We start from the raw sequence: 17,257 nt of genomic DNA, 5'->3' as shown, positions 1-17,257 counted from the left end.
TATTATGAACTACTGAACAAAATGCTTCTGCAGTGAATTTACATTTAACATTTACATGGATTAATTTAGCTGATGCTTTTATGCGAAGCAACTTACAAATGAGTTTGAATGAAATTAGCTTTTGATCTACTGAAATGCTCAATTGTACCTTTTTATATTTCTCCACAGTGTTTTGTGCCAAGAGGGACCTCAGGATTAGATGTTGTGAAGATCTCATCATCCACGATGTTTGACCTGATATCCTACAGAGACGCCATGAATGAGTCTATGGTAAATACTCTGGTGACTTACAGACAGATTTTGTGATTCTGGCAAAAGGTTGTTGATATTTGAGCTGAACAGCCAAGCTAAACACCCCTCCCTTTCCTTCTCCTGAAGAAATGTTTTGATTGGAATTGTTCATGGCTCTGCCCTGGCTACTTTGTGTACATTTACAGAGCCAGGACTTTGTACCGAATTGTTTTGACCACACACAGTGGAATCGCTGACTGTTTATAAAATAAAACAAAAATTGAGGGAAATAATCAAATTGGCAAGCAGCTATGTATAAACCTTTGTCCCTTTTTTATTTGTTTGTTGTTTAGGTGTTGCCTCCCAACCTCCTAATCTACTGATGCTTCGAAGATGAGTCTGATGAATCCACTGATGCTTTCAAGAGAGTATTCATTTACATTTCAGCTCAGTGTCTTTATGCAGCCTTACATAAAAATGTACCATTACAACCACTGGAATTAATACAGTGTATTAGCAGAATATTGTCTTAATGTCAGCAGTTTAAATCACGGCAGCAACTGGCACAGGCTTTTCTTACAAGTTTATTTTTCTCCATGGTAAAAAAGTAGAGCACTGTCAATTGTAGATATAACTTGAGAATACTAAATCTAGGTATGCCTACATTTTAACATAAATATACAAGATTCAGTATTTCAAGATAATTTTGCCTCTAATTTGCACTTTCTTCCTAAATAGCTATAGCACAACATAAAAAATACTTGATCAAACAGAAAGAAAACTCTGGGTTTGGACTGCACATGTTTTAGCATATTGGAGTAGTCATGATGATGATACTCAAGAAATTCCTTAACTTGTGGTAGAAATAGGTTACTAAAGCTATGTCACTTGAACCGACGTCTGTGTTAAGCCCTACACCATTGCTATTTCTTTTCCTTCCTTACATCCCTCTGACTTCAGATTTTGTTTTCATTTCAATTATATATTTTCGTATTATATATTCTATTTTTTGGCTTTGCATGTTTTAATAACATAATTTCAAGAGATGCAATAAAACAGCTGTACCTGACTTTTTTAAGTACTTGCTAAGCTACATGTCTGTTGGGGGGGAACTGATCTGAGGCATGGGTAGACCTATATTTAAAGGAAGAAGTTATGTCCTAATGTAAATAAACTAATGATATATACTGTATACAGGGCATTTCGTCTCTCCTTTCTCTTTTGACAGAACTGTTTTGTATTGTGTTGAGCTGCAGACATGAAATTAAGCTCATTATTACACACACTACTACTTGTTTTTTTCCCCATGTTCTTTTTGAAATGATCAGAGGTCTTCTTACACAACACCAAAGTATAAACACTTTTGGTTGATCTATGATCAACTGATCATGGCATTGAAAGTAATTGTACCAGCCATGTCAGAAATTATGTTAATTATTGCTAACTACTTCCATCTCAAGAGTATTCTTGATTATTTTTGCAACACTGAGCCATTCTAATTATTTACCATAACCTGTGAAAGGCCAGTGTTACCCTGTGTAGGTCATTATCCTAGGCCTGATGCGAATATTGCCTTTTATATGCGGTAAGTGTGGTATATCTGCATATCATAAGCCCAGGTCAGCACCCTAAGCACTTGCAACAACTCCCGAGTCCCGACATCTTGCAGGCCAATGGAAAAAGAATCATTCCAAGTAGACCTATGCACATATGTCATTGCATAGAAGACAAAAACTAGAAGTAGTATAATTCTCTGAATTTCTTTTGTAATCTGCATTTGACATACTAAAATCCAGGTGAATAATGATAAAAACCTTAGTGTTTTCATTATTTTATTTTTTTTAAATTGTCTTTACTGAGAGGGGCGTGACAAATTAAATAGAGTGAAACAATGATTAAGACATAGTATCAAGTTGAGACAGGCCTAAAATGACAGGGTCCTGAAGTCACTCAAAACGATCTGCATCTCCAACGACGTGCATCTGTCCAGCGGACTACTTCCTCCCGTCTCTCTGTAGTGTTATGGCCCCGCCTCCCCTGTTTGTGACGGCTGCATAATTTGGTGAAAATACATATTTGTATTCTGTATACCAACATTCTTCACTACATATGCTGTTGAAACACCAAAAGAAAGAAAAAATCTAAATTTAAATAAAAACGAAAGCATAGAAACAAAAACAAAAATAAATTTAGAGATTCGTAAAACAACAAAACACATAACCGCATTATTGGTACCGGTGTTTTGACATCCATTTGGTTGACAAAAATTGTTCACAAAAGAAGCAAGTAGCACGCCAAGAGTGCACATAAAAGAGAACCAGGCCCCAGCTGCAGTCGTCGGACCTTCAACTATGGAAGCCTAAATGGTCCACACCTTCTTCCAGGAGACTGGACGAGCTCTTTTCAACACAGATCGCCATACCTTCACCCACTTCAGCAATGACCGTGGCAATGTCCCTAAATACTAAAAATAGAGATTTCCTAGTATTGGGGAACACAGGTGGATTATGGGAAAAACTGATCATGGAGAGGGGTGAGGCTAGTGATCATTTTGGGGATGTAGTTTGTCCTCTTCATTGAGAGAATGGTGTTTTAGGATCTCTACTAAATCTTTTAAAGCATTCTTTATCTCTCCTATGTTATTACTTGAGGTGAACCTTTGAAAAAAATATACCGTTGTGTCACTTTTGTCATTAATTACCTCCAGCCAAAAACACAACACAAATTATGTCTAAATCAGAGGTTCTCTCAGATTTACTACAGCTTCTCTTCAGGCACAGGCTCGCTACACTGCTTACCCTTTCCATGACCACCACTAAATTAGACAGGCCATTCCATTCTAGATGGACCAATCAAAAGGCTTTAAATGGACACCTGAGTGCTCCATTCAGGCCAGGGTGAGAGAGATGCAGGCAGTGTAACGACTCAATAGCAGCAGCTTATGGCAGTTAGTCACTTTGCTGAACGAGCCTCACATTTTGAGAGGTACTACTTCACTTCCTTTTTTATTCCCATGTTACAATGTTTGGGGCGTTCTTTGATGCGCCCTGGTGGTGCGGAGTGAGATGGCAAAGATGTGAGCAGAGGGTGCTGTGTGTTGGCATTGTGGATAAGGATTATGGCATAGCTGGTAGGATGGTGCTGGGTTTGGCATTAAGATGACCGCTCAGAGGAGATGGGTTCTCCTGAGTATACGAACACGAGTATGCATAAGTGTGTGTGTGTGTGTGTGTGTGTGTGTGTGATAGAGAGAGAGAGAGTGCACTTGCAAAGTCCTTGGCTTAGCCCACAAAAGCAGACAAGCATTTGGAGGGCACAGGTGAGGTGTCGTGAATGGCAACAAGGTCGCTATAATAAGATACAGTCTGAGTCGTCTTTCTTGTCCCGCCGACGGGTTTGCTGGGCTGTGGCTTGGCCTCTCCCCTGAAAACAATGACATAATGTAAATCACATCCAAACCTGTAACACGGGTAACAATCAAAGAGTATGACTCATCCACACCATGCGGAGACTGTCTACAGAACAACATGCTCCCCTTTACAGCACCCTCCCCCAACACACACACACACACACACACACACACACACCTGTTGTGCTGAGGACGCTGTGGACAGCTGCTCCCCTTTACAGCACCCTCCCCCAACACACATTTAATTCATTTATTTGGGATGACCAATACTGATTACAACAACACAGCATTCCAAATATTAATAAAGAGCCCATTTGTGTCTCACACAGCAACACAAACACTGTGCAAGTGCTTACAGCTTTACAGGTAAATCAGGATAAATACATATGATCAGCTAAATCAGTGGATAAATACATATTATCAGGGGTAGAGATGGCACCGCCTTCTCCATACATGCAGACTGCCTATGATGGCTGACACAGAGCAGTATTTGGCTATTTGCTTAGATTTTGTCTTGTTAAGTCCAGCAATTTGCAATCCTCTAACACAGAGTCTATGAACATGTCCAAGGCTACCATAAATACACACACACACACACACACACCTGTTGTGCTGAGGACGCTGTGGACAGCTGCTGTTGCTGCTGCTGTTGCTGTTGCTGCTGCTGCTGCTGCTGATACTCCTCCTGCTGGAGCTGCCTGGCCAACTCCAGGTCACTCAGGGGCCCCGGGGCTACACCCTGCTGCTGCTGCAACGACATGGCCACCAGGTAGTCCTAACGAAGGGAGAGAGAATTAGGAAGTGAGAGAGATGCAAGAGAGACAGACAGGCATTTAGGCTACAGTTCATAACCACGTAGTTCTGACAAGGATAGAGAGAGAGAGAGTAAATAAGAGATTATATAGGATAGGGAGTATGTGAAAGCCAGAATATAACCAAGAATTTTTGTGCCAAGTTACTATGTTGGCTAAAAAGAATTCTTAGGCTACATTTAGACCATCAGTTACAGTTTTTCTCAGTCGCTTTGGTGCTTTTTTCCCCATCCCTATTAACATTTGCACAGCAGTTAGTGCATTTCTCAAAACAATTAGTGCAAACTGCAAAACCTAGTGGATAACCTGCAAAAGCACGTCACTTGCTCAAAATGGATAGTCCATTCCTCAAAAGCAAGTATTCATGTCAATGAAACTGTCAGTGTCATCAAAATGAAAAGTCTTGACACCATCGTTTATGAACAAGATATTCAAATGGCTATTCGTCATGTTTTCATTATGACAGTTTATTCTCTCAGTGTTTTCCAATGCAAAAAAAGGTCAAAACTCGGTGACACTACTTGAACATGCTCAAGACAGCACTATACACTTGTACAGCCATTTGAAAACTACAGTAAAGTTACACATTGCTGTAGTTAGGAGAGTAAGTGAGTACAAGACACTGAATACGTACGTTTCACATTTTTACTGTATATGCTCTTTGCAATTCTACAGCATTGTGACAGAATTTGATAACTAGTTCACCAATTTTGTATGAAATGACTCAAGCAATGAAATGAAGACTATTAGTTTTATTGGGAACGACTATTCAGCATCCATAAGTATAGTTCATTTTGACTGACATGGCATAAGCAAATGATAATGTTATAAAACAGCAGAGAATTGTATGAAAGCAACTGATATATGTCCAAAAGTATTTGCAATTTGTTCAGAGGAAGGAGAAATTGCTACTATGATGTGCACAAATGACTAAATGTTGTGGAGGTTGAATTAATAGTTATGAGAATTTTCATTCTGATCTGAGAAAAGCACCAAAGCGACTGAGGAAAAACTGTAAATGTGACCCAATTTGCTCATGTGGCACAATTCCGATGTGCAGCATGGAGAAAACAGGAGTAAACAGAAAAAAAAAAAACATTGTTTTTTGATACTGTATGTTCAGATCGGATTCAGGCCTCATTCATATGTGGAAATAAATCCAATATGAATCGGATATGTGCCAATGCGACTGCAGTCGAAACAATCAGATTGAATATTTCCTGTCATTTTCAACTTGCGCATCATTGAAAATGCCATACAATGTTGCTTTCAGTTTCACATGAACATGCGACTGGTAGAACAATGTAATTCAAATGAAAACAGAGATGGAAAAGCTGCATTAAAGGCGGTAGGCTCTCCACTTTCTTTTTCGCCTCAAAATAAAAACGATAGCCTATTTTGCAGACTTCTCAAGATACTTTGGAAACGAAAGTATACAACTAGCCACTGACCCTAATGCAAGCTTATTTTGTATGTTCGCAGTGACGTCTATATGTTTGCTTTTATTTCAGTGACCAATTTTTTTCTAGTGCTCACGTGGATTGTCTCAAGTGTTCTACAAACTAGTGAACCATGTAAACACAGATATCTGATATGGGCCTCTCTCAAACGTAGATGTAAACGTTTAAAAATACTCCAAACAATAAATACAAAAAAATTAACGATTTTAAAAAACAATTTAAGAGTAATCTTTGAGATTCAGTCATAGGTACACATGCATGGGAAAACATTCTCAAGCATGCCTAATAATTCCCCAATCCCAACAGAGGCAAGTGCACTGTAGCTTTTGTCTGGCACTGCGTACCTGATCGATCTGCTGCTGTTGCTGCTGAGGGGTGGGGGCGGCAGCAGTGGGTGAAGCCGCGCCACGCTGCGGAGGGTGGCACAGGCGGAAGTCCGAGTCGCAGAAGTTCCCGTCGCCCTCCACGTTGTGCAGGCTCTCCCACACCACGCTCTCCTCCTGCAGGAAGCCCTGGTCCGTCACCAACAGGTACAGATGCCCCTGGGGTCAAATACAGGTCGAGGGTCACCAAAGGTCAAAAAGTATTAAGACCTTAGTATAGGGAGTTCATTACATGCCTCAAGACAATATATTTAAAGGTATACTATGCAGGTTTAGGTATTTTTGGCAAATTTAGAGCTCTCTCTAGAGCCACGATGTATTTATATGTTACTCTGCTTTTGTAAATAGCAAACTTCTCGCAACTTATCCCCCCTGTACACAATTCAAATGTTGTGGAGGTGAAGGATTAACAACAGGCAAAAACTATCTCCAAAGAACTATATCTAATGACAAGGTAAGGTTTCAGATTCTCGTGAGTTTTGGGCGGGGTGCCACTCTTGGAAGTTGCATGGCTGGTTTTCTCAGTAGGGACTCGCTACGTCTATGCTGTATAGCTATGCTAGGTGAACGATTCGCCTATTACAAGTTCGTTTACCATCAAATTGGCTTCATAAAGGTGAAAATCTTGCATAGTGTGCCTTTAAGAACTGTACAAATGCAATTTCATCTGCCTTTCTGATTAGTTGTATGTAAAAAGAAATGCATAAGATCAACTACTGTATTTTACTGCGACTACATAATGTATAGTGCATACAAATGTGATTATATTTCAGATGTATGCCATAGTAAATGTATGATATGTCTGACACTGGGTACACATAAGTGCACTTAAAACAATGGCCCTGCCCATTGCACAGGCAGACGGGTGGGCAGGCGATGTGCACCTTGTGCTTGATCATTGTGCTGAAGTGGTTGTTCCTGAAGAAGACGGACAGCTCGCCCTCTTTGGCCGTGGTGTTGAGCTCACACAGGCCGTGATAGGACAGCTGAGTCGCCGTGGACTCCAGGAACTGCTCTGCCACCAACCCTAAGGGAGGACAGGAACAATGGAGAGAGAAGAGAGAGGAAAAAGAAAAGACAGAAACAGAAAGGCAGAAAGAGGAAGAGAGAAATAAGGGACAAATGAGCAATAAGGAAAGAGAGAGAGAGAGAGAACAGATGGAAAGCAGTGGATAGGGAGGGAAGGATGACAGAGAGAAGGAGTGAGGGAGGGAGAAAAGAGGAGTGAGTCATGTGATGAGCAAACAAAAGGCGCCTGTGCCTGAACACTAGACACTGTTATAAGAAAGGGAGTAATGACAAGCACATACAAACACAATTACAGGATGAAAGGGAGACAGCAATAAAACATTGCATTTGCCCTCTGCCTTTTCCCTCCATATCAGCCGTATACTGGCCTTTGACAATCATATACATCTAAAAAAGACTGTCCTTACTAGATTTGACAGAATGTGTGGGGAGTTGATGACCAATCCGTTCCCGGTGGTTCTGGTTACAGTGTGTTTGCAGAGTAATTCAAATGGGATCAGAGGTAAGCTAAGGTGCAGCCAGGGAGACTGAGATGTGTACATGTGTTTGTGTAGGAAAGACACACTGTTCTCTGTGTGTGTGTGTGTTGTTTGTTTGTATTGGAGAGGCACACGGTTCTGTTCTGTTCTGTTCTGTTCGTGTGTGTGTGTGTGTGTGTGTGTGTGCGCGTTTGTTTGTTTGTATTGGAGAGGCACACGGTTCTGTTCTGTTCGTGTTTGTGTGTGTGTGTCTGTGTGGGTGTGTGTGTGTTTGTGTGTGTGTGTGTGTGCAGGTGATAAGCTGCCACACCTTCACTGACTCCACTGTTGTTGCTATCAGACGAGTGTTTGCAGTTGATCTTCAGTGTGTGTGTGTGTGTGTGTGTGTGTGTGTGTGTGTCTGTCTCTGTTTGCACACATTGGATGTGGGTGTGCGTATTTGTGTAAGCATGTGTGAAAAGCAGGTGATAAGCTTCCGCACCTTCACTGACTTGGCTGCTGTCCGAGGAGTGTTTGTAGTTGATGATCTTCTCCACCAGCTGGTTATAGCTGAGCTTACCCACAGCCGACACCATCTCGAGACTCTGAAGGGAGAGACCAACACAGGCAAAAAAAAACTCAATACACAACAAATCCTTCACACCGCCAGTCAGAAACATGTAGCTGTACACATTCAGGGGTGCGTTTACCAAAACCATAGTTGCTAACCTGTTAGCAACTTAGTTGGTTGGAAATGGGAAATTGCATCGCAACCAACAAAGTTGTGATCCTGATCAAAAAATGATCAGGATCACATATACATCATAGGATCACATTTAGGATCACAAAATTATAGGAGACATCCAATTGGTGATACATGGTGTGATCTGTATTTGTCATTTCCGAATGGTGGCAGTGACAGTATAGCCTAGTTCTGTTATACTAACAGCTGTGTGTGCATGTAACCACAGACTCTGCTGCTTCCTTTCCCACAGCAACCAGAGTCAACTGAACTAGAGCAACTCTCCAATCACATGGTCCTCCTGCACACCCACACCACATTCTCCCTTGACACCTGGCATGGGACTGGAGCCAAATAGAAAGTCATACAAACGAGAGTTGAAGAACTGATCAGTGACCATCACAAAATCCCTTGAAATAGATTGATGGATTTTTCAAAAAATCCCCTAAAGGTGTGGTTAGCTTGTCTAAGAGTGGCCTCAATGGATTCACTCTCCTATAAGATGTATGAGCCAGTGAGAGTTGGTAATGTAGCTAATGGTAATGGTCCTACAGGAGTTTCTATCAGTAGTGCTACAGATAAAGAAGCTTCAGTTGTGTGTGCGAAAACTGATAGTCCTTTAGAATGAGTTGCAGTCAGTTAACATAAAGAGCAAAAACAGTCACCATTAGTCAGTCACCATTAGCTTTCTGCATTTCTGTTATCACTACAGGGTGTATAACTAACAACAGTATTTCTCCTTTTTAAGATGATAAAAAACCTTGTGATGTCTCAACAGCAGGGGTGTGTTTACAGACATTGCTGACAAATTGTCAGCATGACCTTTCTTACTGGTTAGCACTGCTCACTATGCGAGGGGGAAAACAAGAAAAACCAACCATGACAACAGTCGCCAGACAATGTACATATCTAACAAAGGCCAAAGACAGGAATGAGACCACACGACTGGAATAGAGGTAATGGAACCGTCCATTTTCTAATGCCCCAGGCCTGAGAATGAGAGTGAGTCAGCAGTCGGGCAAACACCAGCCCTCATAACAGGGCAACAGAAACACGTTGACCTTATCTAGCAGCTGATCCATTTCAACCTTGGAAATACATTCCATTAATGAATTATTCTAGTTCTAGTTTCATAATTCTCTTGTGTCATTATTCTGATATATTTGTCAAACTCTCCTTTCCAAAATGTCTTCATTCTCTTTATGGTTTTATCTGACCTTCCTATTGTGCTTCAGAGCATAAGAAACATTTTGAAACACATTCCTATGAACGTGTAAGAGCCATTTATTTGTTTTCAAACAATAAAAATAGAAACGGGATTATCAGGACTTCCCCGGGAGAGGGGGAAGAAAATCTTCTTGACGCCTGTGTTCTTGATGTGAAACTAATCAGCTTGGCTCCCCACAGAAAAAAAGCCATGGTGGGCGGTCGGCGCTTACATCTCAGCTTCCGTAAATGTCAGCGCAACCAAAAACAGAGCTCTACTTTTGCAGTGTCATGCTGCTTCAATGCTGGAAACTGGAGTTGGTGCTGTTGCAAAAAGTGACAATCATTCTATAGTAATCATAATAATGTCATAACAATATTCTAGTGCAATTTACAATTTTCTGTTTTTGTTTGTACTTGTTTTATAGAGACAACTATGTGACAAAAAGCTGGTAACAACAACATGCATGTGATTCACAAGGAAATCTGCATTAAGGTCTCATCACTCTTGGAGATTTTTTTATTTTAACCTAAATTAAATTTTGCACCTTGAATCAGGCACTCAGCTTTGCAAACTGCACCTACATAATGATACACTTATATAATGATATTTCAAGAAGGCCTCATGAAACAAAGTTTTTACCCCAATTAGAAATCTACCCATATGCCAACACTCTCACTGATCCAGGGCCCTTACCTGGGGATCAACCAGCCAGCCGTGGTACAGGGGAATGTCCAGCAGGTCAAAGACGATGCACTCAGGTGTGTACTCAAAGTCACACACCCCTGTGAACCGCACGTTCACATCCAGGCCTGTGGACAACTTGGGCAACACCGCCATGGCATCGCTCATATTCTGTGTGCATAGGTCAGAAACATAAACAAGAGTTGTGGTGTTTGCTTTTACAAAAGCCTAATAGCCTAATTGTTATGTATAGACATTTAACACTGTGATATTAGCCATACTATGCAACACTATTAATCACTGTAATACTGTCTGCATATGTATCAGCAGTCCATACATCCATCCCCTCATATAATTCACAAACAAGGTTACTATAGAAGGTGGATATTCATTGAAAGGTAAACGACCAAAATGCACAGCATTACTTCAATAGAAAAAAATGAAGCATGTTTTGTTTGACTACACTCACTATTCCCAGCTAATACAGAGAGTATTTTGAGTGCAAACATAATCCCAGAAGTCTAAGCCTCTTCAGTAAGACTCTAGGAGCCACTGATACTAGGCACTGGCCACAACACCAATGTTTGGTCAAATAACAACAGCCACGTGTGTCACTTTATACTGTGTAGACATACATCCTGCATGTGGTTAACCACGTGCAAATTCAGACTGGAGGTACACCCACATCGTCTACATAAGATGTTGCCTCCCTACAAACACACCACCTTACAACTGATAAGTAATCTGGAGGTATGCAGACACAGTGTGCGTTCATTTCTGTTATGATATATGGCTGGGGGAGCGCTGTGGCGCAACAGGCTACACCACCCATACCATGTACGGGTCCCACCGGGACCCAGGTTCAAATCCGACCTGCATCATTTCCCGATCCCACCCAATCTCTCTCTCCCACTTACTTCCTGTCAGTCTTCACTTTCCTATCTGAATAAAGGCAACAACAAAAAAAAGATATACGGCTTACCTGTTGGAAGTTCAGTTCCATGCCCTCAGCTGTCTCCCTTGGTTTAATTGACAGCACACATTCTCCTGTTGTATAAGACATGGAAACAAAAATTGACACGCCTCCTTAAAAAACTGCAAGGATATTGGCAATTCAATTTATAACACAACTAAAGGTTACAGACGATATTTTAAGACATGCTGACATTTACGTGGCAAGGAAATGCATATCAATGCAAATATTCAGGGCAAGCCTTGCCCACATCCCTGGATAATCCTGCATAATTAAAGATATCTACTGAAAGCTTGATGCACTCAACCACAGTTTTTGCCATTGCCATCACCATATAATCTACCTCAGACGTCAACGCTGACTTGTTTTGACAGAGTTAGCTGACTGGAATGGAAAAACAAAGGACTGTATTTAAGCATCCTGACGCCACAATAAAATTGTGAAAAATAGGGCATGTTTCTCCAGACCAATTAAGCTTTCTACAAGTAGCACTGTTGGCACTGTGACTAATCAAAGCTGGCTAGCATGTTAGCTGGTGTCTTTCCACCATATATCCTACTTGTAGTGATGAGAGCTAGCGCGACCAGCAGGTGAATCATTCTACTGACCATATATGATCAAAGAAAAAAATTGAGCATCAATTACTGCAAAATGGGTGGCATTTCCCATTTCATGTAGCAAGCTTGTTTTTATGATGCAATACACCAGACACATCTTAGAACTTACCCAGATGAGCCATCAGGTCTTCTGTGGTGATGACTTCAGTCTGCGGGGGGAGCTTGGCCTGGGGAAGGAGAAACCAGATTAGGTCAGTTTCACATCTCCTCAGCTTAATCTTCAATCAGTTTAAAGCATCGCTGCCACAACATCTCAGAGCGGTACCTCAGTACCTGTCCACGACCAGAGCTCACAATTCCCAAAAGCACCCTTGTTGTGTTATGTGCTTATATGAAAAATTATATCATTCTAGGCTGCATGTGCATTTAAGATTACACCGAAAGTGTAACTGAGCAACCACCACAGTAACTAAAAGAGCGACAGAGAGAGTCCAGAATGACTGATAAACATTGATGAACTAAATGTTAGTCTAAGTCATTCTTTCCGATGAAGCCACTCACTAGGTAGGCCTAATCATTCCGAGAGTCTCCATCAGGACAGGGGCTTATGCATGTACTCATCTCCCCCCCAAAAAAAGAAACTAGAGCAAAACACAAAAATACTCTCGATCCTCCCAGCAGGACAGCACTTAACTCATTACAATAGGAATTAGGCTACGAATGGGCTGGTTTAATTCTGCACTTTTCATTTTTCATCACTGTGTTTATTTTGTTTCATGTTGACTGTCATATTGTGTTTTCATATGGTATATGGACTATTGCATAATGTGCTATATATAAACCACAAAAAGTGAATGAATCACTTGAAAAGAGAGAGTGCCAAGAAGTTAAGTCTGGTGGCTTGAGGCCTCTCGGGTGTGTGAGTGTTTACTCTGGACAATATCCGGTCACACATTATTTGGTTGAGACATGTCAAATATTTATACAAACACACAGAATACAGGCACAGCGTGCATTGTGAAAATACTTTAGGCTCTCTGTTAGGGTCAGGTTAAAGTTAGAGTCAGCTTACTACAGAGTTAGAAATGATTGACAGGAATTCCACAGTTCATATAAGATCTACAGACTTTTTTTTTATCATGTTTGCAGTGTGAAATAGGTTACTGAGTATGCAGCCACCATTGCCCATCACTCTGTGGTCAGAGTGAGTAATGACCTCAATTTCCCCCAATTCAGTAGGGCCTTGTATAGTCTAGCTGAGCAATGGAATTAATCAGAAAAAAATATTAGTAATCCTTTTGTGATGTCTCTTTCTATCTTTTCCGCATAACTGAATCACAAAACTAATATTCCATGTTGATCAGCTCAAATGCGCAATGTGAACACCAGGGTACCAGGAGTCGATTCTTTCACACGTGTTGCTGATCCTGACAGACAGTATTTGCCTGCCAACCCCACCGGCGCTTCGGCCTTTTTATTTTTTGTCTGCTGAAGGATATCACTCACACTCACACACACACACATACACACACACACACACACACACACACACACACACACACACTTTCTGCCTGGCTGCCGAAGGATCAGCACTTCTCCTGGCCACATCTGGCACTATAATCTCCATGACAAAAACACTGCTGACCTTCAGCCAGTCACTAAGCCCATCACAGTCTCAGCCTCTTCCTGGAGAGCCAGACTGCAGCATTTGTGCCCCAGCGTAACAGAGTACTTGTCCTTTTCCCAAATAAAGACTTATCCCAGACTTTTTTCCAAACACATGATTTGGCCTGTAATAAGACCTCCGCTTTTTGTACCGGTAAATGTGAGGAGGCTGGAATGACTGAGCTGGGCTGTCTCTGAATTTTACCATGTAAAAGATGTTATGGGGGCTTGTTTGACCAGACTATTGGTCTACCGATTCCAACAGAAATGCCATCAGTGACATCTGTCAGACAACTGAGAGAAATCAGATCACACAGCATGTCACTTTGACCGGAATATGACCCATGTTCAATCACAGTAGGACATCATGAGGTAGTCCATGAGGTATACCAGAGAATGTTGCGATAACTCCTCTGAAATGCATATTTAAGTTCTTCTCACAAGATTAAATCCCCTTTCAGTGCTGATGATTGCTGTCAGCTGACCATGTCCACGTCTTCAGCTGACCATGTCTACATCTGACAATTTCAGAGATGAAAAAAGATAAGCTTACCGTCAGCAGAAATGGCACTGCAAATTACACTGCAGTCTACTTGTCAATCAATTACTACATCCATATTATCTAAGAATGAATAAGTGTGAATTAGGCATAGTCCAGTGTGGTGGTGCGACTTTCTAAGTAGCTCTCCAAAAGGTTTGAGGAAGATGTTCATAAATCTGATAACCCAGTCACTTGGAAAACACGTTTCCTATGAAATCAAATTCACAGTCTACAAAAAGAGAAGGTAAATGAGTTGAAAAGAACCTTAAAAAGCATACAAATCTTATTCAGCGGGTTTTGGGTGGAGGTGAGCTATGTGAATACATGGCATGCTTCTACTAACATAAAAGCTATCGGCCATGTCCATTTTGTCAAAGTAGCTCTCGGAGGAAAAAGAGGTTGAAGACCTCTGCTCTAGGAGTTGTGTACTATGGAAAACGCTCTGCTTACCTTCCAGCGCAGGAACAGGATGTTCATTATGGCCAGTAGGGGGCAGGGTCCGTTCTCGCTCTGCGTGATGATGGGCGTCTTCTTCTCCTTCCAGGTGATCCACTTCACAAAGTAGTACGCCGGCATGGCCGGCACCTCTGTCTCCGTGGAAACCCCACCAGCCGTGGCCGCTGCTGCCGCTGCCGCCGCCACCACTCCGGAGGGCCCAGGTGGCAAAGCCTCCTCAGCCAGGCACGCAGCCTCCACACTCAGAGACCCAGCGTCCGCTCCCAGGGCCGAGTAGGACGAAGACGGCGGCTCGTCCACGGACACGGACACGCCGTTGTTGCCCTCTGAGAAGTCCAGACTGGGTATGGAGAAGGAGGCAGTGTCGCCAGACTGGCTCTGATCATCACTCTGGCCAACGATGACCTCTGAACTCTCCCCAGCCACCTGCTGCTCGTGCGTCACGTTCAACAGGCCATCGTCCGCCTGGCCGTTCTCCAGTGGAGCAGGGGCAGTAGTACGCTCTGTTGGTTTTGCGTCCAGATCCAAGAGGTCTCCAGAGCGCACCGGTGGGGTTTCCACTGAAGGCGGGTCTTCATCCAGGGGGTACACATCCTGTCCTCTTTGGTTTGCTTCTTCTGTGTCCCCAACTTTCAAGTCTTTCTGATTCTGACCCACCACAACACTAGAAACTTCAGACTTCACCGGCTGGTCTTCTTTACCTACACTCAGGGCATCCCCTAACACTTTTTCTGAACTAGATTCGGTCATTGTGGAAGGGTTTGGTGAAGCTCTTCAGATGAAATTAATAAGGCCAATGTATTTTTTTAATTCTCAAAACCCTTTTATTCCACCAAAACCTTGAACTTTAAGACCCCCTGAGAATAGGAATTAGCTTCAGTTTGAAAAAAGAATGGACAGCTAATTTAGACGCCACCACATTTTTAAAAATCTTCTACAACACTCACAAGCTATAGAGATGCAAATGGGTGTCTCCTCTGACAAACAAATGACTGCTCACCCACTTCAGCATTTTTTCCCCCACATGTGAATACACATCTCAAGGTTTGGATTACAGATACATTAAGTTATTAGGATGGCCAGTGGATCAGTGAAGCTCAAAAGACTAGTTGTTGCGAGTTTATAACGACACCTACTAGATACTTATAAGATACAGAGTTCACAAAATCTCTTTCATTGTTGTTAAATCCCTATACACCTAAAGTGGCGACAAATAAATAGATTCAGTTATTTATCATTAATATTAACAGAGACATTCGTTAGTGTAAAACAACGTGTCTTTGACGAAGCACATACAGAGGCCAATTTTACACAGACCAGTGCTTGTTTTGCCTTTATGCTTTGCTTTGCAAGGCATAGTGACCTAACATGGCCCGGACAATGATTAAGCTATTTCAACCGCGTGTGGAGAAAAATATCCGCGCCAGCAACAGTCGAACTTGGCTAAGTTTCAACATGAATAGTGTGTTTTCCTAAATAGCTGTTGCCTTGGCTACCACTGCATGATGACAATTTTCTTCAAAGGATCTGAAACAAACCAATATCAACAATTTGATTAGTCTTAAGCCAAACTACTTCACCGACCATTAACACACAAAAACACTACTTTGAAAATGCCTGATCCTAATGTCATAGAGCTTACTTAGAGCTGCACACTTTCGGATCTTGAGACTACGGTCATAAGTCATCCAATACTAATAAACACTGAACAACAAAGTGAAGAGCTATACAAAATGCTAATTTTCATTAGCTTTGTAAAATGTAGGCTATGCGAGCTTGGAGTTGACTTTGGAAGACTGACATTAGCTGGCTAAGTTTGTAAAACCGTTATTTTAACATAATATCCTTTTAAAATCTCTTTTTCTTTTCATTTATGGATATCAAACTTGAGGCAGAAACGGTTAGAAACGAATACCTCCACTAAAGAATATGACATGGCTACTGATGTTTATTATCTCCAACCCGTTAGCAAATGACTTGATGCCATTGAGTGCAGCTGCAGGTCGGGTGTCAGCCAGCTAGCATCTAACATGCTAACGGTGGCAATCTAGCAGTAACTTGATTATACTGCCAATCGTTTAGACTCACCATATTTGGCCAAAAAGTGAAACATATGATGATTACATCTGTGACTCCCCGCTGCAAGTCAGGCATAAACCATGAACTGTTCAGTACATCGCTTCGCACGACAGGTTGATCTGCACTTGTCTCCACTTCTGCGCTCTGCTGAGTTTTCGATCTCTGTGTTGGATGAGTCTACGCAACGCAACCTTGTTTTCACCAGATCCACTTCCTGTGGGAAGGCCTAGTAAACAATGATGTCATACGTGGGCTGTTATCACAATATTTTGATACTGAATGTCCTATATTCAATTAATGTTAATTATTTTAAAGGTAAATATTTCCTAATCTTAAAAAATAATGGCTGTGAATCTTTTAAAGTGGTTTAAAAAATGATCTGCGTGACTAGTTCTAGGCTGCACCCTCTGTTGGTAGGAGGCTGTATTGCAGACATTCTATGATACAGTCTATTATTGTTTGTGTGCTACTTGGAATATGGTTATGGTTATGGTTACGCTTTTATCCAAAGTGACACACAAATACAAAACAATATAAAACTTAAAATTTAACAGGGGACAAATTAAGATGT

The 17,257-nt window shown here is 41.6% G+C and overlaps 2 protein-coding genes across 7 annotated transcripts in view; one reads left to right on the top strand and one right to left on the bottom strand.

Moving 5' to 3' along the window:
* Positions 1–1,423, top strand: part of pleca (plectin a) — a 144,364-nt gene extending 142,941 nt beyond the window's left edge. For all 6 annotated transcript variants that reach the window (XM_076301717.1, XM_076301711.1, XM_076301714.1 and 3 more), the window contains exons 34-35: positions 169–270; positions 585–1,423. The gene's annotated coding sequence lies outside the window, so the exon portion shown is untranslated. The remainder of the gene's footprint in view (positions 1–168; positions 271–584) is intronic.
* A 623-nt stretch (positions 1,424–2,046) lies between these two features.
* Positions 2,047–16,865, bottom strand: mindy1 (MINDY lysine 48 deubiquitinase 1). Its single transcript, XM_076301718.1, has 10 exons — positions 16,696–16,865; positions 14,602–16,134; positions 12,115–12,172; positions 11,398–11,462; positions 10,428–10,586; positions 8,285–8,387; positions 7,180–7,322; positions 6,257–6,454; positions 4,245–4,415; positions 2,047–3,654 (listed from the first exon to the last, which is right to left on the bottom strand). Exons 2-10 carry the CDS (start codon positions 15,355–15,357, stop codon positions 3,580–3,582), a joined length of 1,728 nt encoding a protein of 575 aa, XP_076157833.1. The 5' UTR covers positions 15,358–16,134; positions 16,696–16,865; the 3' UTR covers positions 2,047–3,579.
* Between the last annotated feature and the right edge of the window lie 392 nt (positions 16,866–17,257).

This window comes from Alosa pseudoharengus, unplaced genomic scaffold (assembly GCF_046254945.1).
Source record: "Alosa pseudoharengus isolate Yale_2024_CS ecotype anadromous, Long Island Sound unplaced genomic scaffold, YU_APseudo_1.1 YU_APseudo_1.1_scf_23, whole genome shotgun sequence".
In the NCBI taxonomy this organism is placed as follows: domain Eukaryota; kingdom Metazoa; phylum Chordata; class Actinopteri; order Clupeiformes; family Clupeidae; genus Alosa; species Alosa pseudoharengus.
Note: the sequence above shows the minus strand (reverse complement) of the source record. Positions and strands in the feature narration are given on the sequence as shown.